Here is a 24,497-nt window from a genome sequence, read left to right as displayed (position 1 = left end):
TAGTTAAATATATTATCACCTTACTATAGTCAGAATATCGCCTTATTTTTCGCCTTTCACCTTAGGTTAAAAGGAGTCTTATCGCCTTAATATCGCCTTTTCCTTTGACATCATTGTTTGGGATATCTTTAAGTAGGAATGGGGTTTACTTAATTTACTTAGTATTCGATTGGATAGGCAATATTGAAAGTTTTTAGTAATATCAATGTAGCAGCACATTAATGTTCAGATTTCTATACCATGATACGGTTTATGCAACTGTAGCAGTAAATTAATAAAGGTTTTTCTGATTCTTTTTTGATTAAGTTTAGTTGATGTTTAGAAATAGTTTAGTTTTATGGGCTAAAATTAATTGTTACATGGATCTTTAGTCTACAAAACAGGTTGTAACCACCTCTACTAATTAGTGAATGACTAATCAAGAACTGCAGCTTTAAGTGATATTTTAAAATAATGATTGCCTTCATTTCTCTCTCAAGTTTTATTTTATTTATTTATTTATTTATTCTCTTTTGGTTAGGTTTAGTTGATGTTTAGAAATAGTTTTAGTTTATAGGCTAAAATTAATTGTGTTGACTTTGGGATTTTTGAGAATTTCTCTCTTGTATTATTTCAATAGAATTACACCAAATATATACAAATTGTAAGAGGTCAAAAATGAAAAAAAGGAAGGAGCTTATTTCTAGCCTAGGATATCTCTATTTGCAAAAAAGAATTAGTCAACTAAATTAATAAGGAAAAACTAAATTCAAAAATATTTCCTAACTGGAAAGTCTTCATATAGGCTGTCCATATTTTCCAATACTCCCCCACAAGTTGGTGAATAACTGTTCTTCATCCCCAGCTTGCTTGTGATGTTACAAAATAAATGTTTTGTAAGTCCCTTAGTCAATATATCATCTAATTGGTTTTTTTTTTTTGTGGAAATATAAGGGATGCAAACTAGCTTACTATCCAATTTTTCTTTGATGAAATGTTTATCTACCTCTATGTGTTTAGTACGGTCATGCTGAACTGGATTGTGAATTATGCTAATGGCTGACTTGTTATCACACTAAAGTCTCATTGGCCCCTCCCACCTAAGTTGGTAAGTATGATTTTTATCCAAAGAAGTTCACATATTCCATGTGCCATGGATTGAAATTCTACTTCTGCACTTGATCTTGCTACCACTGATTGCTTCTTACTCCTTAAAGTTACCAATTTACCTCTTAAGAAAGTGTAATAACTAGAGGTTAATCTTCAATATGTAACTGATCTAGCCTAATTGGCATTTGTATGTGCTTCAAGTTTGATTCCTTCTACCTTTCGAAATTGAATGCCTTTGCCTGGTGTTGATTTTAAATAACGAAGAATTTTGAATACTGCTTCTATACATATCTCCTTGAGATTATGCATGAATTGACTCACTACACTCACCGCATAAGTTATGTCTGGTTTAGTATGCGATGAGTAGATCAATTTCCCCACTAATCATTGATATTTCTCTCGATCTATTGACACATATTCTTTATCTTCATCAAGTTTGTGATTTGGCTAAATTGGGTGTCTGCTGGTCTTCATCCCAACATTCCTATTTCTTTGAGAAGGTCAAGTGTATACTTTTGTTGTGAATAACTATTCCTTCCTTTGAATGTGCAACCTCGATTCCTAGGAAATATTTCAACCTTCCAAGATCCTTAATTTCAAACGCATTTGCAAGTTTCTTCTTTAGTTTCTCCATTTCCTCCAAATCATCTCTTGTTACCACGATGTCATAAACATATACCATGAGAGTTGTTATCCTTCCCTTCTTTGAATGTCTAATGAAGAGAGTGTGATCCCTTGGCTTTGACTATAACCCATATTTTTCATTGCTTTATCAAATCTCCCAAACCAAGCTCTAAGTGATTGTTTGAGACCGTAAAGAGCTTTGTTCAGTCTACAAACTTTCTTTCTCATAGAGTCTTTTATAAATCCTGGTGGTAGATCCATATAGAGCTCTTCCTCCAAATCTCCATGCAAGAAGGCATTCTTTACATCGAATTGCTGCAAAGGCCAATCAAAATTAGTAGCTAGAGATAACCAAATACGAACAATATTCATCTTTGCCACTAGAGCAAAAGTTTCCTTGTAATCTATCTCATGAGTCTGTGTATAACCCTTAGCCACCAATTTCACCTTATATCTTTCTAATGTCCCATTTGCTCTATGCTTGGTAGTGAACACCCATTTACACCCCACCTTTCTCTTGCCCTTGGGAAGATTAACAAGTTCCCAAGTATTATTTTTCTTCAATGCACTCATTTCTTCCAACGTAGCTTTCTTCCAATTCTCATTCCTAAGTGCCTCTCGAATAGTTTTAGGTATTTTTATAGAGCTAAGTTTGGAAACAAATGCTTGATATGAGGATGACTAGTTGTCAAAAGAAACAAAGTTGCTTAGTGGATATTGGGTGCATTGTCTTTTTTCTTTTCTAAGGGCAATAGGCAAATCAAGGTCACTAATGTCATTAGGGGTAGAGGTAGTTTGATTTTCAGTATCTTTATCAAGGTGAATGGTTGGAGCATGTAGAGATTTTAGAGCTGGCTGCATCCTCCTTGAATAGACTTTGAGTGGCATTGAATGATTCTCCCCCTCTTTCCTTTAAATGATAGACTCAAGCTTTTCTATGGATTCAAGAGGAACAGATTCTAGAGTATCGTGAGGTAAAGATTCAAGTGAAGAATTGGTTGTAGAATGTGGAAGGGTTAGATCAGGAAAAAATTCCTGATCTTCTACAAAGGGCTCCCCTTGAAGATAAGATTGGGAGAAGAAAGGTAGTTGTTCGTTAAAGGTGATATCCATAGTTACAAAAAACCTTTGGGAATTAGGATGATAACACTTATATCCCCTTTTTGTCGGAGAATAACCAATGAATGTACATTTAAGAGCTTGGGGATCCAATTTAGTTCTATGATGTGTCTGAATGTGAACAAACACCACCACACCTGAATATTTTTAGGGCTATTCTACTAAAACTATCAAAGTGTGAGTAGAATTGAGTGAGAAGATTTACAGTTTCTTTAAAATCAAACACCTTGGAAGACAATCTATTGATAAGATGAGTAGTAGTTAAAAAAACCTCCCCTCAATATGCCTTTGGAACATTCATTTAAAAAATCAAGGCTCTAGTTACCTTTAGCAAATGTTTATTTTTTTGTTCAACTACTCCATTTTGTTGTGGTGTATCCGTACAAGAGGATTGATGAACAATTCTTTTTTTTTTTTTTTTTAAATATGATGGTAGACATTGGTTGAAGTACTCTCTTGCATCAGCGGATCTCACTGTTTGGATTTTAGCATCAAATTAGGTTTTTACCATTTTATGAAAAACAGGGAAAATAGTGCTAACATCAAATTTGTGTTTCATAAGAAATACCCATGTAACCCTTGTGCAATCATCACTAAAAGATACAAACCATTTTGCCCCATAAATACTTTGAATTCGAGCAAACTCATAAACATTAGTGTGGATTAGGCTAAATGGAATAGAACATTTATTATTTCTTGAGGGGAATGACACACAGTGGTGTTCAACGAATTCATACACATCACAATGAAAACTTTGAATATCTAGTTTTCCAAATATAGTTGGGAACATCCTTTTTAACAAAGAAAAAAGATGGAAGACCAAGACGGAAATGGGATAACCAAACTTGAGTCTTATAGGTAATGTGTTCTTCTGACAGGTAGGATAGGGGGATAGAATCATACTTGTCACTTTTAGCTTCAAGAAAGTACAACCCTTTTTTCTCACTAGCATACCGAATCATCCTGTTGGAAAACCGAAACTGATATGGAAAGAAATAACTTTGTAAAACTGTAAATTATTTATTAGTTGTTAATATTTGTATTTTTAGGAAAGTAATTATTAGGAGTTATTTATTAGTTGTCAATCTTTGTATTTTTAGGAAAGTCCTTGTTAGGAGTTATTCTTTCCTTTTAATCAATGATTTAGTTTCCTAATTTGAAGGATTTGTATATGCTGTAAACTCTATAAAAGAATAATCTCAATGAAAGAAAATTATTCCCGTGAAACCCTATTCTTTAACTCATCCTCCCCGTAAAACGGTCTTAAAAAACACATTAAGGAGATGTAAATATCATTGAGCAATTAAGGTCTTTGGTAATTTAAGGAATTGATAACAAATTTGCAGATAACTTGGGAACATGTAGGACATTTTTTAAGGTTAAGGATGGTGAAATGAAAATCTTTCCTTGATCAACTATACCGACTAAAGTTTCATCAACAATCTTTATTTTTTGGTTTCTAGGACATGGACAATAAGTGGAGAAGGACTTGGAGAAACTGGTCATATGGTTTGAAGCCCTTGAATTTATGATACAAGTGCTTGTATACTGATTTCTAGAGGCACTTAGGGCTTGGGAATACTTACCTGTTTGGAAAAATGACTAGAACCCTCTGATTTTTCAAGCTGTGAAATAAACTGCTTCAGCTTATTGATCTCCTCTTTGTTGAAAATTTCTTTAGTAGCAGTATTTTCCAGCTGTTTCACTTCTACATCAGCAACATAACTTTGGGGCTTGTAACCTGAATTTCCTCCCCTGCTGCCATTATTTTTCCAAAGAAATTTGAAGGCTTGCCATGTAACTTCTAGCAGTTTTCCCTGGTGTGATGATTCTTGCGGTAGTAGCTACACCAAAGTGAGTCCTTTTCACTTGGTTTTCCTCCCTCCATCTTTCCTGAATTTGCAGCATTGGTAGCAACAATAGTGGTAGTCATGACTCCGTCATTAACACTTGACTTAGAGGTAGACAATGCCGAACCATCCACAGAATCAAAAAGTTTTCAGCATTACATTTCTTTGTCCCTCTTCTCCTCTTACAATAGCAAATGCTTCATTCAATGAAGGCAATGGATCTCTCCCAAGAATCTGGACCCTAACTTGATCAAATTCACCATTCAAACCAGCCAAAAAATCAAAGAGTCTCTTTCTCAAGAAACTCTTGGTATATTGTTGCATCTTTACTGCATTCCATCTTAAAACTTTGATAATGATACAACTCAAGCCATAATCCCTTTATAACACTGTAATACTCAGTTATAGATAGGGTACCTTGTTTGGCATCATGGATTTTTGTCTTGAGTTCATAAATCTGAGCAGCATCCTACACCTTGGAGTAGGTTTGATGAATTGCATCCCAAATTTCCTTCGCCATGGAGAGAAACATGCAAGTATGACTTATTTTCACCTGCATGGAGTTCCATAACCAAGACAGAATTTGAGAATCTTCTTCATCCCAAGAGACAAAATTTGGATCATCCTTGTTTATTGTAGGACCAAGAAGATGACTTAGCTTCCCCTTTCCTTTAGTATACGTTTTCACCAATTGAGACCAGTGCAAATAATTTCCACCATTAAGTTTGAAGGAAGTAGAGACATTCTGATAGTCATTGGGAGTTGTGCTCTGGGTTGTGAATTGGCTGGTTATATTAGTACTAATTTCAGAAATGTGGAGAAGAAAAACAGTTTGTTTGGAAGCATATTAGTATGAAAGAAAGTTGAGTTACCAACAATTAAGGCTGGTTTGGAGAAACAACAAATAATAGTAAAAAAAGGCTGGTTTGGAATTAAATGGGTTTCTGCTTAATAATGAAGACTGAGCAGGCTTATGGTTGAGCAATGAGGGCCCGATGTTGGGAAGATGTATCTTGGCAGAGAGAGTTTTCCTGCTTTGATACTATGTTGACTTTGGGATTTTTGAGAAATTCTCTCTTGTACTATTTCAATAGAATTACACCTAATATATACAAATTGTAAGAGGTCAAAAAATGAAAAAAAAAGGAGCTTATTTCTAGCCTAGGATATCGCTATTTACAAAAAAGAATTAGTCAATTAAACTAATAAGGAAAAACAAAATTCAAAAATATTTCCTAGGTGGAAAGTCTTCGTATAGGTTGTCCATATTTTTCCACAAATTGTTATTCGGATCTTTAGTCTACAAAATCAGTTGTAACAATCTCTTCTAAATAGTAAATGACTAATCAAATTGCAACTTTAGGCATTACCCACCTCCCCCCTCCCCCCCCCCTCCTTCTCTCTCTCTTTCTCTTTTGCTTGCTCGCTTTCTAGCTCTCGGCCCCCTTCTGCACATCACTCCCTTTCCCCTAACTCCCCTTCCCTCTCTCCCTCTCCTTGACTTTCTCTCTCTTTCTCTTTCTCTCTCTCTCTCTCTCTCTCCATCTGTCCATCCCTCTCTTTCTTCTAACTGTCAATTTTGTTTCAAACAAATCTATCATAAGAAGATGGCCATATAACCATGATATTCTACTCCCAAGTACTCTCTTATTAGTTTGTAATTGACCCTAAACTAAGCTACAATGCCTAGGGCTAATGCACTCTTCTTCTCTAGTTCTTTTCGTGTAATTGCTTTGTTATTATACACTATTTTTCTGTTTTAAGACAAATAGGTTATTTAATTATTGAAACAATCAAAACCCCTAATTTTACTTCTAAATCCTCATCCACTAATTCTTTTGGTTGGCAAAATATATAGGAGTCTAGAAAAATTTGAATGCAACCCAACTATGCAAGATGTTTGGAAAAACTACCAAAGGTCAAAGACACAACAAAGGTAAATAAAAAGGCATTTTATCACCTTAACCTCCAACAAATCTATTAATGAAGTCTAAAAGAGAACCAATATCTCTAATTAAAAAAAAAAAAAAAGAGAACCAATATCACTTCTTGAAGAATCATGAGACTAGGTAAACAAAGATTTGACGAAAATATTTTTCTTTAGCACCTCCAAACTTTCCAAATCCTAATAGAATTTTTGATTCTGCAATGCACCAAATCAGGTAGAGATAGGCTAGCTTCCAGATTTTCTTATGATTCCTTCCTACTAACCCGCATACCAACCCGACTATTTATCCATTCCAAAACGAGGAAACACCCAAAAAACCATAAATAAGGTATAATGATATGATATGTTTATTGATATGTTTTGTGGCTATGAAGGTTTCCTAAGGAGAGTTTTGCTCTGTGGAATTAGGTCATTCTAAGCATACATGAGACACATACTAATGGATGAAATGGCAACACTATAGTCAAGTGGTCACATCATTGCCCTTGGAAGGCTATTGCACAGGTTTTTCAAGACTTTACCAGGTACACTTGATTTGTGGTGGGAGATGAGGAGAGAATTTGTTTATGGGAAGACTTGTGGTGGGAGGACTAACCTTTGGGTTCTCAATTTCTAAGACTATTCAAAATAGTCATAGTTAAAAATCTTCCCATATCTTTTATTCTTGGGTTTACTTTTCCCTTTTCTTGGAACTTTAATTTCCTCCGTAATCTTTATGATTCTGAGATAGAAGAACTAGAAAAACCCATGTTCTCTCTTGCTTGTTTGCACTTAACTCCATCCGTTTCAAATGCAAGAGCATGGTCTTTATCTTCTTTAGGGTTATTTACAGTTAAGTTTTTCTTTTTAGTCTTGTCCCACCTCTCTGATTCAATTCCTTCCTTCCCTACTAATTTTGTTTGTAAGTCTCAAGTCCCTTTTAAGGTCAAGTCCTTTGCTTGGTTAGTGACACACAAGATGGTAAACACTAATGACATTCTACAGTTGAGACCCTACAAAGCCTTTAGTCTTGATATTTGTAAGTTGTGTATGGAGCATGGAGAATCAATAGATCATTTTTTCTTATATTGCCCTTAGACGATGGGGCTGTGGCACAAATTATTTAGAATGACCAAGATGGATTGGGTTCCCTTGAGAAGCATTTGTGACATGATGACTATTACTTATAAGGGATTAGGAAGCCTCAGGAGAGGCCTAGTATTGTGGCAAATTGCTTGCGTTGCTTTAATTTGGGTTGTGTGGTGGGAAAGAAATGCTAGGATTTTCGAGGACAAAGCAAGGACTTTAGAGGTTCTTTGGGATACTATTTACTTCATTAATTCTTTTTGGGCCTCTTGCACCACATCTTTTAAGGGCATTTCCCTTAATGTTTAGTGGTGTATAGTTCCAAGGGTGGGTTAGTAAGGAGAGGTTGCCTTTTGTAATTACCTTATGGCTTATTGCTTTTCGTATTTCGTATGTTTAGCTTTTGTTTGTGGGAGGATTCTTCATCCTTCTATTGTACTTCTTAATTCCTAATTCAATATTTCTCATTGTTGTTTAAAAAAAAAGATATGTTTATTGGCTCTTCAGTATGTTTCCATACAAAAATCCAACCCCACTTTGTGAACTAATTAGTTCTAAAGGTCTTCTCCAAAGTTCTTTTCAAGGAAAGAAACTGATGTTAAATAGAGTTTTTGTACGCCAAGCCTCCTTAATAGGAAATGAGTAGGACATCCTTGGGTTCAAGGAATTCCAAATGATTTAATATAGAACCAGCCTTTTTTTTTTTTTTTTTTCTAACCCCCACGCCTGGTTGTCAGGACAATTGATTGTGCACAACGAAGGAATTATTGCATCATCATAGCTCCTTTTCATGGAATCTTCTTCGAAAAACTGAGTTTCAATGACCTTAATCACTGACCCTTGCTTATAGGTACGCCACCCAGATATGTGTGAGCATCATTGCATGCTTACCCAAATGGGCCACACCCCTTCTCGTTGGAAGCCAAACATCTTTCCACCTCCTGAAATTAAATCCAAAATGACTTTCTAACTGCGCTGCCACCTCATGAATAGCACCTGGTTGAAATATCTTATATCTATATGCCTTTTCTTTTCTTAGATATGCTTGAATTCACCTTAATTTTCTCCTTTTGTTAATATTTCTTATGGGAGTTTGTGAGAAGAATGATTTGAGTGATTTGATGAACCTGGGAAGCATTTTTCATTTGATAAATAGAAATGAATTCACCTTCATTTCCTCCTTTCTTTAGAATATTTCTTGTGGGAAGTTGTGACTAGAATGATTTGAACGACTTGGTTAACCTGGGAAGCATTATTCATTTGATAAATAAGTATGCCATTGTATTGTAGAGCCAAAGATAAATGGGATTCATGAGATATGTAATAGAAAGAATAAAATAGGTTGTATGAGTGATTTAATTTTGTTTTTTTCCTTCAAAATAAAGGAATTCATTCAAGCATCATATAGAATATTGATCAAATTTTTTTGAAGAGGAAAACCTTCGTTTTTTGAGCTATTTAATTGCTGGTGTGTTCAGACTAAGTTTATGGAAAAACCTTATTCTAGATTTGTTAAAATCACCTCAATAGAGCTTAAAGTCCAGATTGAATTGCTTGGGCTGAAGCATATGGTTGAGCAAATCTTATAATAGTTCTCTAGTATGTATGAAGTTGTTGGTATAATGTCAACTAATATTTAGATTATGCTTTCATTTCTAATTTCATATTGTAGGTTGCAGGGAGAAATTTTCTGTTGAAGTGCTTCATATTGAGAGTAGTGACTAGGTTTCTGGTATCTTTTGGTATGATCTTGTTCATATAATTTAGGTTAAATTTTTTCATTATGATGGGCAGGAAAACTTTCATATTTGGCTGTTTAGTCTCTGGTCTATTCAAACCAAATGGTGGAGAAGCCTATCGCAGTTCTGTTAACAGTCATCTCCACAGAGCTTAATCTCCATGACTAAATACTTGGGTTGAGGAAAATTTAGAATAATTCTCCAGCATGATAGGAGGTTATGTTGCAGTGTCAAGTAGTTAATAGTTTCTTCTTTCATTCATGTTATGTGATGCTGGGAGAGAGTTCTTTGTAAGTGCTCTTCATTGTGAATGATGACTAGGTTCCTGCTATCTTCTGATATGACATTATTCATATGGTTTCAAAATATTAAGTTTTTTTTTTGATAAGTTAGTTTAACTACTTAATTCCATGTCAATCTTTTTGTTTTGTCATTGTCATCTTTGTTTGATGATTGTGAGCTTCAAGTTTGGATTATAATTTGGTGGCTGTTGAATAAATCATGTAATTCTCAAGGCAAATTAGAATCAAGAATCAGATAAAAATTTAGCATCAAGGAGAGGTGAGTAGGCTCCTCTCAAATAGTAGTGCAACAGGATCGCTCCACACAACATTTTGGTTGGGAGTTTGGGTTAGATTTTGTTATAAACTGGTTTGTACTGATCAGAAATTTGGTAAAAGATTATTGAGGAATTGAGCTTTACTTTAAGAATGTTTAATGATTTGTTGTAATTCATGGGCAGGGAGGATCAAGATTGAGAGAAATTTCCTGTTTTATTTTATTTTTCTTTTTTGTGTGTGCGCTTTTCTTTTTTTACTATAAAAGGGTAATGGGGTTGGGAATCAGAATATCTCAGTTCTCAATAGGGCCTTGCTTGGAACGAGGCTTTGAAGGTATGTGGTGCAGGAGAATATGTAGAGAGTGATTTGGGATAAATTTGGGGAGGTTTGTGGAGTCAGTCTTTGTTGAGCAGTCAGAAAAGAGTGAGAAACTTTTCAGGCTTCCATGAATGACATTGTGGGAGATGCTAGTGGTACTAAGCTCTAGCTTGATGAAAGTGTAGGGAGCCATCTTTATGCATATCTCTCCTAGATTTGCTTGCAATTGCTTCTTTTGAGGAGTGGTTGGGTGTGGCTGGCGTGGGATGTTAGGGTTGCTGTCTCTGCATTTTTTAGGAGAATTTCCAGTATAGGGAGCTTGGGGCAGTGCAGGCTTTCCTTTAGTCTATTCAGCCAGTGGCTCAAAAGAAGGCTGCTCGAAGAAATTGATGTTAAGGTAAGCGGCAAACAGTACTTTCTCTGTCAAATTGTGTTTGTCTAAGTTTGAGGATGTCAGATTCTTTTCCTACTAAGGAGGTTTGGGCTCCCTTGGATCCAATAGGAGTCAGCACTTTTGTTTGGGGGGTGGTATGGAAGAAAGTCCTCACTATGAATCAGCTTATGAAAAATAGTCTTTTGCCCATTTGAATTGCCTTCACAAGCAGGTTAGGGAGTTGGCTAATCATATTCTTATTCACTATGACTTGGTGTGGAGTTTGTGGGCCATGTACTCTTGGTATTTCACATTGCTTGGGTGCTTCCTTGGTTATTGAAGTAGTTGCTGTTGGCTTGGCATGGGAGTTTTCATTGGGAGTTCAAAGAGTTTTTGGAGGCTTGTCCCTCTTCACTTGATTTGGTACATTTAGTTAGAGCAGGGTAGTTGATTTTTTTTGAGGATGTGAGAGTACAGAAGTGAGTGAAAAGTTCATTTTATTATTACTTTGTATTCTTGGTCTACTCTCTATTTGGCCCTTGATTATGGGCTTTTGCTTGATTCCATTGATTGTTTTGGAAGGTGTTTACCTTATGGTTCTTTCTTTGCAAACATTTGGTGGTTTATGTATACTTCTTGCATTTGTGGCCCCCAATTTCTTCTAGGCACTTTTTTTAAGTCTTTATTTGTCTGTGAAAGAAAAAAAAAAAAAATATGAAACAAAAAGAGACTAAGAGAAAGAAAGAATATGAAAGAAATGTAGCTGTCATTTTTCTTTTCTTCCTGTTTGACAATTTGATAAAGTTTGTCATTTGTGACTGTTTCCATAGTTTTAATGTCATTCATAATTTTTTTAATTGATAAAAATATTGAAGTTTCAGAATTGTGCAAAATTGGAACCAATCTCATTCTTGAATACATTTTATGATGACCTGTGATATTTATCCGCATGTAGTTCATGAAATATTCACATTTCTGAACGCTAAAGATGAGGATAAGAGTGCTGATACTCCCTGGTAGACATGCAGTCTGCAACCATTGTCTTTCTTTGGATTTAGCATCTATGTTTCATATTAAGGGGATTAGGTCAAAATTTATTACCATACAACCTGGTTGCTGCTATTTAATGTTATGGTGTATAATTTTTATCTTTGATAGCCTTGAACTTTCTTTGTATGCACTCAAAGGTATGCGTATTGTCTTTTTTTATTTTTTTATTTTTTTTATTGGAAAGATATGCAATATGTCTTTGCTGTCTCAATTTGAAAATGATCCTTAGTAATTATATTAATGCCTTAAAACCTCTACTTGATGATTGAGGAGCATGCTTAGAGATCCATATTATTCCCAGAAAGCATCTTGTATTGCTTGTCTAACCTACACCATAATAAAGAAATTAATACTGTGAATCTTATAAACTACTGAAGAAGTAAACACGAAAAAAAGGGTAACTTTTTATGTAAAAGAATGTATGTTGATTGTTAACTCTTTAATGTCTTTAAGAAGTCATTGTGTTGTAGGACAAGAAATTTTCCCTTTTTTCTTCCCTTTCCTTCTTTTTCTTGAATGCACCTTGAAGGATGACTCATCCCCATCACATTGTTTTTTGTTCTTAACATTTCAGGCAGAACTATATAGAGTTAAAAAGTTATTTGATAAAGCAGAACCGTTGTATTTGGAGGCCATTAACATACTGCAGGAATCATTTGGACCTGAAGATATACGGTATAGCATCTCATGTAAACTATAATAGGCTTCTATACAATTTATTTTTACCTATCAGAAAAAGTAAACTATAATAGGCTTCTAACATTTAACTATTTTACATTATTGTTGAGTCTACACGTATGGACATGTACATGTGTAGGTGTGTAGGGGTGTTTGTGTATGTGCACATGTATATTTGTATGTTTGCGTACACACACACATACATTCATACATACATACATAATTATGTATCTATATATAATCCTCTGTTAAGTTTTTGAATTGTATGTTGATTGACATAAATAGATTTTTCTATGCCATTTGATGGACTTGTCACATGTCATCTACTAAGGTGTACAAATGTATAGATGTTTGCTTTGCTTGACATCATTATGGTTGTTACAATGTTCTTAACAATTTAGCTGATAGGATATGGGCCCATAGTATATGCTAGGTAACACCCTTCTTCACATGTGACCTCATACTTATATGCAGAGACAAACTAAGCAGCACCCCAGTAGTTCTGAATATATAGATGGGGAAATAAACAGTAGGAGAGATTCAAACTCAAGACCTTTAGTTAGCCACAACTCTAAGACCAGGTTAAGTTACTAATTTTCTTAAAAGCTTAAGTTGTTTGGATATATTCCCATGATGTATACAGACTAACAATGGTTATCAAGACATCGATTTAATTATATGGATTTGGCCACAGATTCAGAAATTGATACTGTGGGATATATCTAACCCCAAAAAATGGAGTATATTGAAGATAAATGGATCCTAGTGCCTATGCTACTTTTTGATTATTTGCAAATTCTGTTAGATGCGGGGGTTTAGGAAAAGGAAAATGTCCTTTCAAATCAAGAATATTTGGTTGAAGGCAGATGGCTTTGGAGCTTTGGTGAAAACCAATGGGAGCATATTGTTAAGTATTTGAGTTTTCATTTCACGATAAAGTTGAAAGCTCTGAAAGTAGATTTTATGGTTTCAAACAGGAATGCTTTGGAAATGTTATTATCTAAAGGATGTGTTATTGGTAGGGTGGGTATTGACATGGAAGCTAAAGAGAAAGAATGTTGTTTACTGTGCAAAACTGATGCAGGAGCATTCAAGAAGTATGGCCAAACCACCATAGTGTAATAAAATATAATTAGTTTACAATTAGGAATTCACTTATAGTAGGTTTCCATGTATTTAAGTTTCTACTCTGTTTAAACTTATATTATATTCTCATTTGACTTTTATTATAGTTTTCTACTTTATTGGGGCTTCTAGTTTATGTTTCCCTGAGCTAATTTACTCATGATTAAGATTGTTTTCCTATTGCCTTCTTAGAATTTTAATTTTCGCCACAATCTCACTGATGTTGAAATTGATTCTCTTGAAAAACTCATGTCTTCTCTCACCTTGATGCAGTTGTCTCCCACTACTGTAGATTCAAGGGCTTGGTCTTTGTCCTCCTCTGACTTATTTTCAGTTAAATCTTTCTTCTTGGTTTTGTCTAAGTCCCTAGATCTAGTTCCCTTCTTTCTGGCCAGTTTTGTTTGGAAATCAAAAGCCTCTTCAAAGGTTAAAGTCTTTTCTTGGTTAGTGGTGCACAAGAAGGTAAATACTAATGACTTGCTACAGGTGAGAAGACCCTACAAATCCTTTAGTCCGCATTGGTGCATTTTATGCAAAGGAAATGGAGAAGCGGTTGACCATCTTTTTCTCATTGTCCATTAGCCTTGGAGTTATGGCATAAGCTCTTCAAGTTAGCCCCATATGGATTGGGTGCCGCCAAGGAGTATTAGAGACATGATGATTATCTCTTTTAGAGGATTGGGGAATTCATTGAGAGGTAAGACTCTTTAGCAATCACTTGCTTTATGATTCTTTAGATTGTGTGGCAAGAGAGAAATGCTAGGATTTTTTAGGAAAGATGGAGAATAGAAGAGACATTGTGGGATCTACTCCATTTCTATTACTTCCTTTGGGCCTCTTGCTTTGTTGCTTTTAAGGGAGTTCCACTTAATGTTATTTAACTAAGTTGGCTTTCAATTTGTAATTCATAGGGGGTGGATAACATTGTGAGGAGTTTGTTCTCAATTTTCTGTTATTTTGTGTAGTTCTCATTGTATAATGGGTATACTCTACTTTGATTAGGTTTTGTATGTGTGAGAAGGACCCCTCATCTTCTATTTTTATTATATCAATAAAATTTATCTTCATTTTTTATAATAAAAATGAAAAATTACATTTAGGATTAACTTTAATAATACCTATGATTACATATTAGAAGAGGAGATTCATAATGCCGGATCGCCCTTTTTTGGAAGAGGAGATTTACAACACTGTGTTGCATTTAAACAAGGAAAAGGTCCCCGGGCTAGATGGCTTCACTGTTGGATTTTAGTAGGAGTGTTAAAGACAATTAAAGATGATCTTTTAAGAGCGTTCTTAAAGTTTCACAATAATGGGATAATTAATCAAGACACAAACGCTACTTGCATTGCTCTAGTGCTAGAAAAGAGTCAAACAAGTAGGATATCAGATTATAGACCTATCAATCTAGTTACCAGTTTGTACAAGATCATAGCTAAGGTACTTTTAGGGTGGTTGTGTAAAGTCCTCTAAGATACCATTTTCATGTCTCAGGGTGCTTTTGTTGATGGGAGGCAAATTTTGGATGTTGTCTTGGTTGCTAATGAGTTGGTGGATGAGAAAAAGGGATTAAGAGAGGAAGAGGTAGTCTTGAAAATTAATTTTGAAAAGGCCTATGACCATGTTAGTCGGGGTTTGTTGGACCATGTACTTGAAAGAAAAGGGTTTAGTTCAAGATGAAGGTCTTGGATGAGGGAATGTTTATCTTTGACAACTTTTGCAGTTTTAGTGAATGGAAATGCCAAGGGTTGGGTTAAGGCATATAGAGGCTTAAGATAAGGAGATCCTCTTTCCCCTTTTCTTTTCATCATTGTGGCTGATGTTTTAAGTAGGTTGGTGATGAGGGCGGAGGAGAGAGGTTTATTTGAGGGGTTTCTAGTGGTCAGAAATAGGATTAGAGTGTTTCATTTACAATTTTCTAATGACATTAATTTTTTTTTAGAGCTTCCTTGGAAGAGCTGCAATCTCTTAATCTAATTTTGTTGGTTTTTGGACGTCTGTCAGGGTGAAAGATCAATCTAAATAAGAACACTCTTTTTGGAATCAACATTAGTCAAGATCAAATTGTTAAGCTGACTTCATTGCTTGATTGTGCAGTCTCCAATTGACCTTTAATGTGTTTGGGTCTTCCTTTAGGAGGGAACCTAAAATCAATCTCTTTTTGGATCCAATGATTGATAAAGTCTCTAAGAGGTTGGATGAGTGGAAAAGGGCCTTTTTGTCCCTAGGAGGTAGAATTATCCTAATTCAATCTTGTTTGTCGCACATCTCGAGCTACCTATCTCTTTTCAAGATTCCAACTTCAATAGCTTCAAGGATTGGAAAAATGTAAAGAGATTTTTTTATGGTTGGGTTTTGGGGAGGGTAAAAGGGATCATTTGGTCAATTAGGATATAGTGTGTAGGCGTAAAGAGTTTGATGGTTTAGGGTTTGGGAAAATTGCTTTGAGAAATCAAGCTTTATTTGGGAAGTGGCTTTGGAGGAGGTACCCTAAAAATAGTTTCTCCCTTTGGCATCAGGTTACCTTGAGTATCTATAGGACACATCCTAATGGATGAGACACCAATAATATAGTCAGATGGTCACATTGTTGCCCTTGGAAGGCTAATGCACTTTTTCTCCAGGTTTTCTCTACACATACTTGCTTTGTGGTTGGTGATGAGACTAGAATTTGTTTTTGGGAAGATTTGTGGTGGGGGGATCAACTTTTGTGTTCACAATTTCTAAGACTTTTCAGAGTCACCACAACTAGAAACCCACCCATTTCAACTATCTTGAGTAATAACACCTTTTTGTCTTGAGATCTTATTTTCCATCGGAATCTAATTGATGTGGAGATTGAGGATCTTGAAAGACTAATAACTTTATTTCCCCATGTACATTTGTCTCCTTTTGTTCCAGATGCAAAAGCTTAGTTCCTTTTGAGCTAGCTAAAGTTTTGTGGAAATCAAGAGTTTTTTCTAAAGTCATGACTTTTGCTTGGTTAGTGGCACATAAGAAGGTAAATACTAATGACATGTTACAGTTGAGAAGGTCCTTCAAAGCCCTTAGCCTTGATTGGTGCATCCTATGTAGGAGTGGAGAGATGATTGATCATCTCTTCCTATATTGTCCGATTACTTTAGGTTTTTTTTTATTTTTTTATAGATATAAATCAAAACGGTACAACCGATTACTTTGGGGTTATGGAATAATATACAGGTTGGGATGGTGTGGGTTCAACTAGACAGTATTCGCGATATGATGGTTATCTCTTTTAAATGCTTTAGGAACTCTATTAGAGGTAAGACTCTTTGGAAGATTGCTTGTTTCACTTTGTTGTGGATTGTGTGGAGAAAAAGGAATCCTAGGATTTTCGAGGATACTTGGAAGATGCCTGAAATGATGTGGGACTTGCTTCATTTCTATGTTTCTTTTTGGGCTTACTATATTGACGTTTTTAAACCCTATCCTTTGAGTGTAATTCAACTTAGTTGACTTTCGATATGTACACCCTAGGGTTGGGCCTAAAGGGTGAGGTTTCTAGATGAGTTTAAGGAGATTTTATACTTGTGTAGGCTTTTTTGTTCCTTTTGGTATAGCCTTCCTTGTATAGTGGAGGTTTCTTTGGGTCATGGGGAGGATATCTCATCTTTCTCATGTTTTTATTCTCTTTTAATTAATACTTTTGTTGTTTCGTATAACAAAAATGATTGTAGATAATTATTTGTTCATTATTTATTTAATAAAATTAGTTGTTTAGAATGCTTTTGTCTTAAATTTATTCTAAGCGTAGGTTTTATTTCTTTCTTTGTTCCCTGTTTCCTATTCTTTCTTGGCTTTTCAAATTGGTATGGAGCCCAAGAAAACCTTGGATCTACAATGTACTAGGGATCACGGTGGAATAGGAAGCCAAGACCTAAAAACAAAGATGATTGAGATGAGGCTAAGTGATTAGGGATTTGTCACATGCTGTGCAAATACTTCAGCAACATGAACTAGTGGAAGCCCATATAGGGAGTCTATAAGGCAATCATAGGGCATACCAAAAGGTAGTAATGAGGATGAAACTTTCGAAGTAGAAGAAAACCGCTTTGATGATGATGCTAGGCAAAGAGATAAGGACAGGATAAAGCAGATCGTTTTGGGAAGATGCACGCTGAAGATTATTTAATTTGGGAAGCAAGTTTAGAAAACTACTTTGAGTGGAAGCCTATGGTTGAAGAAAGAGAGGCGTTGTTTATAAATTGGGAAGCAAGTTTAGAAAACTGCTATGAAGGCTATTGCACGTCATTAGTGGAAGAGAGTTGGAAAATTGAAAATTAACACATGGGAACACTTGAAAGCAAATATGCAGAAGCAATTGTTGTTGATGGATTGTGCTATTGAGTTGGATGAATATTTTCACTTGTTAAAACAAAGAGGTATGTTGGTTCTAGAATAAATCTCCGAGTTTGATAATCACTTTATGAGGTTGGTTTAAATGGGAGGTGATGAACAAATGACATCTTCTTACCTTGTGGGCTTGAATTCATCAAATTAAAGATGAGATGGGGGTGGTTCACTTGTTCAACTTAGGAGGTGTTCGACAATACACCTTAATGGCCAAAAGGAAGGTATTCTCCTATGGGGAATGAAACCTATATCCAGGGATTTTGATGGTGTATCATATAAGAATATAGCTGCTGTCCAGGGTGTTAGAAGTGATCAAACAACTGAAAAGGTTGAGTGAGGGACTGCCATAACAGTTGGACCTGTGATAGGAGTATATGTGTTCATAGGGGTGGAAAAAGGAAAGCAGTACATAGGTTCGAAATGCAAATCAGCCTGGCTGCAAGCTCTTCAAAACCAAATGGAAAAAAGACAAAACTTCTTATGCATGTTTTCATCAAAGGGTATAACTAACACAATATGAAGATGAAGAAGAGGGACTGCTAGATCCAAAATATGATGAATATGCTGAAGAAGATATTGATATTTGTTTGGTGTAAGGGGAATCCTTGGTGGTGTGCTGAGTAATGAGAATACAGAAAACTGAAGAAGATTAGAGGCAATGTAATATTTTTCGTATGTGTAACTTTTGTAGTGCTACTTATTGTTATTTTTGATGGTTGTTAATGACCATATTCTTTCAAAAAAGGTGTTGACAAGTTGAAATTGCATTGAAAGTGAAAAGAATTGCAGAGAAAAAGTATCTCTATATTGCTTAGAAAAGGTGTATATATATGTGTACATTTGGTAAATAAGAACAGAAAAAGAAAAAAAAAAAAAAAAGAGAAACCTGTAGAAATCCCAAGAAATCAGGAAACTAATTTACATCTCGTAAAATACAAAGTTTGACTTCTAAACTAATTCAAATCTTCAACTCTTAAAAATCTGCCAATACTGCCCCTCAAGCTGGTTCAAAGATGTCTAACATGCGCAGCTTGTCAATTAAGGGAGAATAGATGTTAGAAGGTAAAGCCTTAGTGAACACATCTGGTAGTTGTGACTTGGAGGCTACAAATGGCACGCAGATCCACCCCTTTGTTGATCAATCTCAACATGTTTTGTCCTATCATGTTGTACTAGATTATGTGCAATACTTATAGCTGCCTTGTTGTCACAGTACAATCTCATAGGTTCATCCACTTTTACATGTAGTTCTTTCAGAAGAGTGTTGAGCCACATTAGGTCACAAATCCCAAGAGCCATTGCCCTAAATTCTGCTTCAGTACTGAAGCGAGAAACCACATGTTTTTTACTCTTCCATGTAACCAAATTGCCAGCAACTAGGGTGCAGTAGCCTGATGTAGAATGTCTGTCTATGAGTAAACTACCCCAATCAACATCAGTATAGGCTTCAACACGATAGTGGTTGTGTTTCTCAAATATAAGACCTTTGCCCAGAGTATGTTTTAAGTACCTGAGGATGTGAGTCACTGCTCCCATATGACAGTTCATTGAAGCATGCATGAATTGACTAACAAGGCCAATAGCATAAGCTATATCAGGTCAAGTATAAGACAAATAGATCAGTTTTCCCACCAATCGTTGATATTGTCCCTTGTCTAGAGGTGTTCTTGAGGGGTCAGTGCCCAACTTATGATTAGGATTGATGGGTAGTTTCAGGTTTGCATCCCAACATTCCAACCTCATTTAAGAGGTCCAGGATGTATTTTCGTTGTGACACATAAATACCTTTCTTTGGTCTCGCCACCTTGATGCCGAAGAAATATCTCAAACTGCCCAAGTCTTTGATCTCGAATTCTTTAGCAAGCTTCAACTTGATCATTTTCATCTCCTCAACATCATTCCCTGTCAAGATAATGTCATCCACATACACGATCAAGGCTGTTAGTTTTCCTTCTGGCTTATTTTTAATAAAGAGAGTATGATCACCTTGGCTTTGTTGGAAGCCAAATTGAATAATTGACCGACTAAATCTTTCGAACCAAGCTCTAGGTGATCGCTTCAAGCCATAGAGAGATTTCTTAAGTTTGCACACCTTACCACCACTGAAATATTTTTCAAAACCAGGAGGAGCATCCATAAACACTTCTTCTTCTAGATTTCCATGTAGGAACGCCTTCTTCACATCTAGTTGCTGCAATGGCTAGTCATTATTAGCTGCTAGTGACAACAAGACTCGAATGGAATTGATTTTGGCAACTAGAGCAAATGTTTCTTGATTGTCAATCCCATAACTTTGTGTGTATCCCTTTGCAACTAGACGTGCTTTGTATCTCTCTATAGTGCCATCAGACTTGTATTTGATTGTAAACACCCACTTGCACCCCACGGTATTCTTTCCTTTGGGTAAGTCTGATACTTCCCAAGTGTTGTTCTTCCGCAACGCTTTGATCTCTTCATTGATGGCCCCCTTCTACTTTAGATCTTTCGAAGCTTCTTCAACATTCCTCGGGATGGTCTCATTTGACAGGTTTGCTACAAAAGTCTTGTACTCTGAGTCAATTTTTTGATAAGAGAGAAAATGAGCAATAGGATGCTTTGTGCAGCTTTGCACCCTTTTTCTAACAGCCATGGGAAGATCACAATTAGTCTCAACAAAACAGCTAGGTTTTTCTTGAAAACTGCAAGTTTCAGGACTTACCTCGGGTTCAGAAGATTGACTATGCTTTGGAGAGAGAGAGAGCCTGTTCCCTGATTCACTGCCTGCTTGTTCTTCCTGGAGAAAACTTGAAGAGGGCAATTTGTAGGTGCAGAAGCTGCTGGTTCTTAACTCTGAAACTGATCCAAGTGTGCAGAAGCTGCTGTTTCTTGTCTCTGAAACTGATCTGAGTGTGCAGAAACTGCTAGTTCTTGACTCTGAAACTGATACGAGACCTCCAAAGGAACCTGTTTGGGTTCATTTTCAGTGGCTGGAAGTACAAGAGAGGTTTCTATCTTCTCTACATTCTCCCCCTGACCCAAAGCTCCACCTTGTGCATCAACACTTATGATTTCTTCCCACTTTGGGAGTGGAAAAATATCTTGTGACTGGTCTTCACTACTTCTGTTCTCCCCTTGAAGATTAGGACCAGTAAAATAACCCTGTGTCTCGAAAAAGGTAACATTTAGGGAAACATACTTTTTCTGAGTCGGAGGATGGTAACAAATATAGCCCTTTTGATGAGGTGAATAACCCACAAATAAACACTTTAGGGCTCTCGGTTCTAGTTTTGAGCAGCTTCTGGCTGGAATGTGAACCAAAGCAACTGACCCAAAGACTTTTGGCGGTGTGGAACTTGGAAAATATTATGTAGGAAAGAACCCTTTAAGTGATTCAAGAGGTGCCTTGTGAGCAAATATTCTGGAAGGCATCCGATTTATTAAGTAAGCTGCTGCTAAAACAGCATTAGCCCACCGAATCTTTGGGACATTCCTAGCAAAGAGAAGTGACCGAGCAACCTCCAGAAGATGTCTGTTCTTACGCTCGGCAACACCATTCTGCTCAGGTGTATCTGTGGATGATGACTCATGAATAATTCCATTATCCATTAGAAACATGTTGAGAGATCCACTAAAGTATTCTCCTCCATTATTGGATCTAATAACCTTAACTTTAGCATCAAACTGGACACTAATCATCTTGTAAAATTTTTGGGAAATCCCTATAGCATCAGATTTTTCTCTCATCAAATAAATCCAGGTCACTCTAGTGCAATCATCAATGAAACTAATAAACCACCTTGTCCAAGACATACCCGTGACCCTAGAAGGACCCCATATATCTGTGTGAATAAGAGAAAACGGAAAATCACATCTATTATTTCTCAACGGGTATGGAACACGATGACTCTTTGCAAGTTCACAAATTTCACTCTTAAGAAAAGACAAATCAAAACCCTTAAACAAATCAAGGTACATAATTTTTAAAGAAGCAAAATTTAAATGTCCTAATCTTTCATGCTGCAACCTAATCTCACGTTTTCTGGCAGGACTTCCTTTCACTTGGTATGCTTTGTTCTCCCAGTCTTGTGGAATTAGGTAGTATAGACCCTCTCTTTCCTCAGCATTGCCAATTGTCTTCCCTGTAGTAAGATCCTGAAAAACACACCGATTCGAGAAAAACGTTACTGAACAGTTGAGACTTTGCAAGCTTGCTAATGGACAACAAATTTGTTGACATCTCAGGAACATGTAAAACAGAGTCAAGAGTAATGTCTTTATTAATGGCTATACTCCCTTTTCCATGTACTGGTATATTCGAGCCGTTTGCCACAAAAACCTTCTGTTTTCCAGAGCAAGAGATATATGAGTTAAAGAGTTTTGACTCTTGAGTCATATGATCACTTGCTTCAGAGTCAACAATCCAAGGAACATTCTTTAGGACTGATTTAATGCACATAATAGGTTCAGTTATACCTGATTGTGCAAACACAAGAGGTTGATGGGGTAACCTCAGTTTTTCCCAACAGTTTATAGAGAAGCTCTAATTGATCTTTTGTGAAGGCTGAGTTTTCAGTGGCAACTGCAGCAGGTTTGGAAGATTGAGCGCCGGTTGAGTCAGTATGGAAGCCTTTCCCCGTCTTGGACTGGTTTTTCCCCTTCTAGTTCTTCTTATCCATGTGAGGTGGTAATCCATTTATTCTCCAATATGTTTCTCTGGTATGATTATTCCTATTGCAGAAGTCACACCAATGATCATTCTTCTAGTTTCTTGCAGTATTTTCACAAGAAACTTTGAGTGCTGACTGATCTGGTTCATTATTGGATCCTAACATCACAGCCCGCCTGCTTTCTTCATCTCGTATTGTGGAGAAAACCTCGTGCAGATCTGGAACTGCATGCTTGCCCAGCCTCATCTCAGGTCTTAATCCAGCCAAAAATTCAAAGATTCTTTCTCGTTCAAGAATCTCTGCGAGCTTTGTAGCATCGCTTTGCGATTCGATCTCCCAATGTTGGTGAACATCCAATTCTTCCCACAGAATTTTCAATTTATTGAAGTAGGAGAGAACATCTAGACCTCGCTGTTTGGTCTCATGAATTGCACGCTTCAGTTCAAAAATACAAGTGGCATTCCCCTTTTTCGAATAAGTCTTCACCACAGCATCCCAAATGTCCTTGGCTGTAGACAGAAATAAGAATGGCTTCCCTATCTCGGGTTGCATAGAATTAAGAAGCCAGGACATGATCATGGATGTCTCAGAGTCTCATGATGCAAAGAGAGGATCAATAGTCTTGGGAGCCTTAATCTTTCCCAAAATGTAGCCCATCTTCTTCTTGCTCCTCAGAAATAGCTTCACGGAATGAAACCATTCTAGAAAATTTTTTCCATTCAATTTCTGTGTAGTGATCTGAAGTGTAGGGTTGTCAAGGCTTCCATTCAATCTGTTTGGGTTTGAAGAAACCTCAGAAGATGTTGTCCTAGATTCTTTTGACATTTTTCAGAGAAAAGAGAACACGAGAATAAAGAAGATGAAAGCAAAGAGAGAAAAAATCTCAAGTCAAATACTAAGATTTTAATACGCAGATGTTGAACCTAGAAAAAAAATTCTCCAGCCAAATGCTGAGAATAAAATAGGTACAAACGTCTCTAAAAGGAAAAGAGGAGCTCTAGTTGGGAGGCTCTGATACCATGAAAAGAATTGCAGAGAAAAAGTATCTCTCTATATTGCTTAGAAAAGGTGTATATATATGTGTACATTTGGTAAATAAGGACAGAAAAAAAAAAGGAAACTTATAGAAATCCCAAGAAATCAGGAAACTAATTTACATCTCCTAAAATATAAAGTTTGACTTCTAAACTAATTCAAATCTTCAACTCTTAAAAATCTGCCAATAGAAAGCATTCTACTGATAAAAATTGAAAAACTATTATAGCTACTATCCAAGTAGACTACAACCATGTTACTCCCAATACCGTCGGTGCCAAGATTTCTTAAGTAAAAATCTAGAAAAAACCCTTTGCATAAGCTGAAATTAGGAAATCTTGGGTAGTCATTTAATATATTTCTTTTGGAAAATCATCAAATCCTTACAATAAGTAGGTTCTTTCCTTTTATAATGCTAGCCTCAACTACTTTTGATAGTTTCTTAGATATGATTAGAAGCTTTTATATATTCATTTACTATAGTTCTAGTAACACAATAAAAAAAAAAAAAAAGAAAGAAAAAAGATTGACCTTTTGACTTCTAACTTAATAGCAAACTTTTCCCATGCAAATCTTTGATTATTCAAACATGCTATCAATTCTCTATTAATGACTATATCATTCTCTCATCTTTAGAAGAAGCTTGTCCTTGAGTTTGATGCTACTAGAGACTTCTATTAGAGTATGTTTGGTGGTGTTTTTAAAAAACACTTTTTTCCTAAAAAGCAATTTTGAAGAAAAATAAGGTGTTTAACAAAATTTAGTAAACACTTCTAAAATTTTGAAAAATCATTTGCATTGTTGAAAAATAATTTGTAGTGTTTTCTGGAGAAACACTAGATTGGTGATTCTTCTAGAAACACTGTTGAAATTTGACATTCAAAGTTAGGGTTTTTAATTTAGG

General features: G+C 35.9%; 1 protein-coding gene across 7 annotated transcripts in view; it reads left to right on the top strand.

The window, feature by feature from the left end:
- LOC117930049 (kinesin light chain 3-like) overlaps positions 1-24,497 on the top strand; it is a 123,674-nt gene that overhangs the window by 10,402 nt on the left and 88,775 nt on the right. For all 7 annotated transcript variants that reach the window (XR_004653835.1, XR_004653836.1, XM_034850494.1 and 4 more), the window contains exon 5: positions 12,310-12,410. Coding sequence is in view for 5 of the 7 variants with exons in the window: in XM_034850494.1 (XP_034706385.1) it covers positions 12,310-12,410 (101 nt within the window). In the remaining 2 variants the exon portion in view is untranslated. The remainder of the gene's footprint in view (positions 1-12,309; positions 12,411-24,497) is intronic.

This window comes from Vitis riparia, chromosome 14, assembly GCF_004353265.1.
Source record: "Vitis riparia cultivar Riparia Gloire de Montpellier isolate 1030 chromosome 14, EGFV_Vit.rip_1.0, whole genome shotgun sequence".
Classification (NCBI taxonomy): Eukaryota; Viridiplantae; Streptophyta; class Magnoliopsida; order Vitales; family Vitaceae; genus Vitis; species Vitis riparia.
This window is presented reverse-complemented; position numbering and strand designations above follow the sequence as displayed.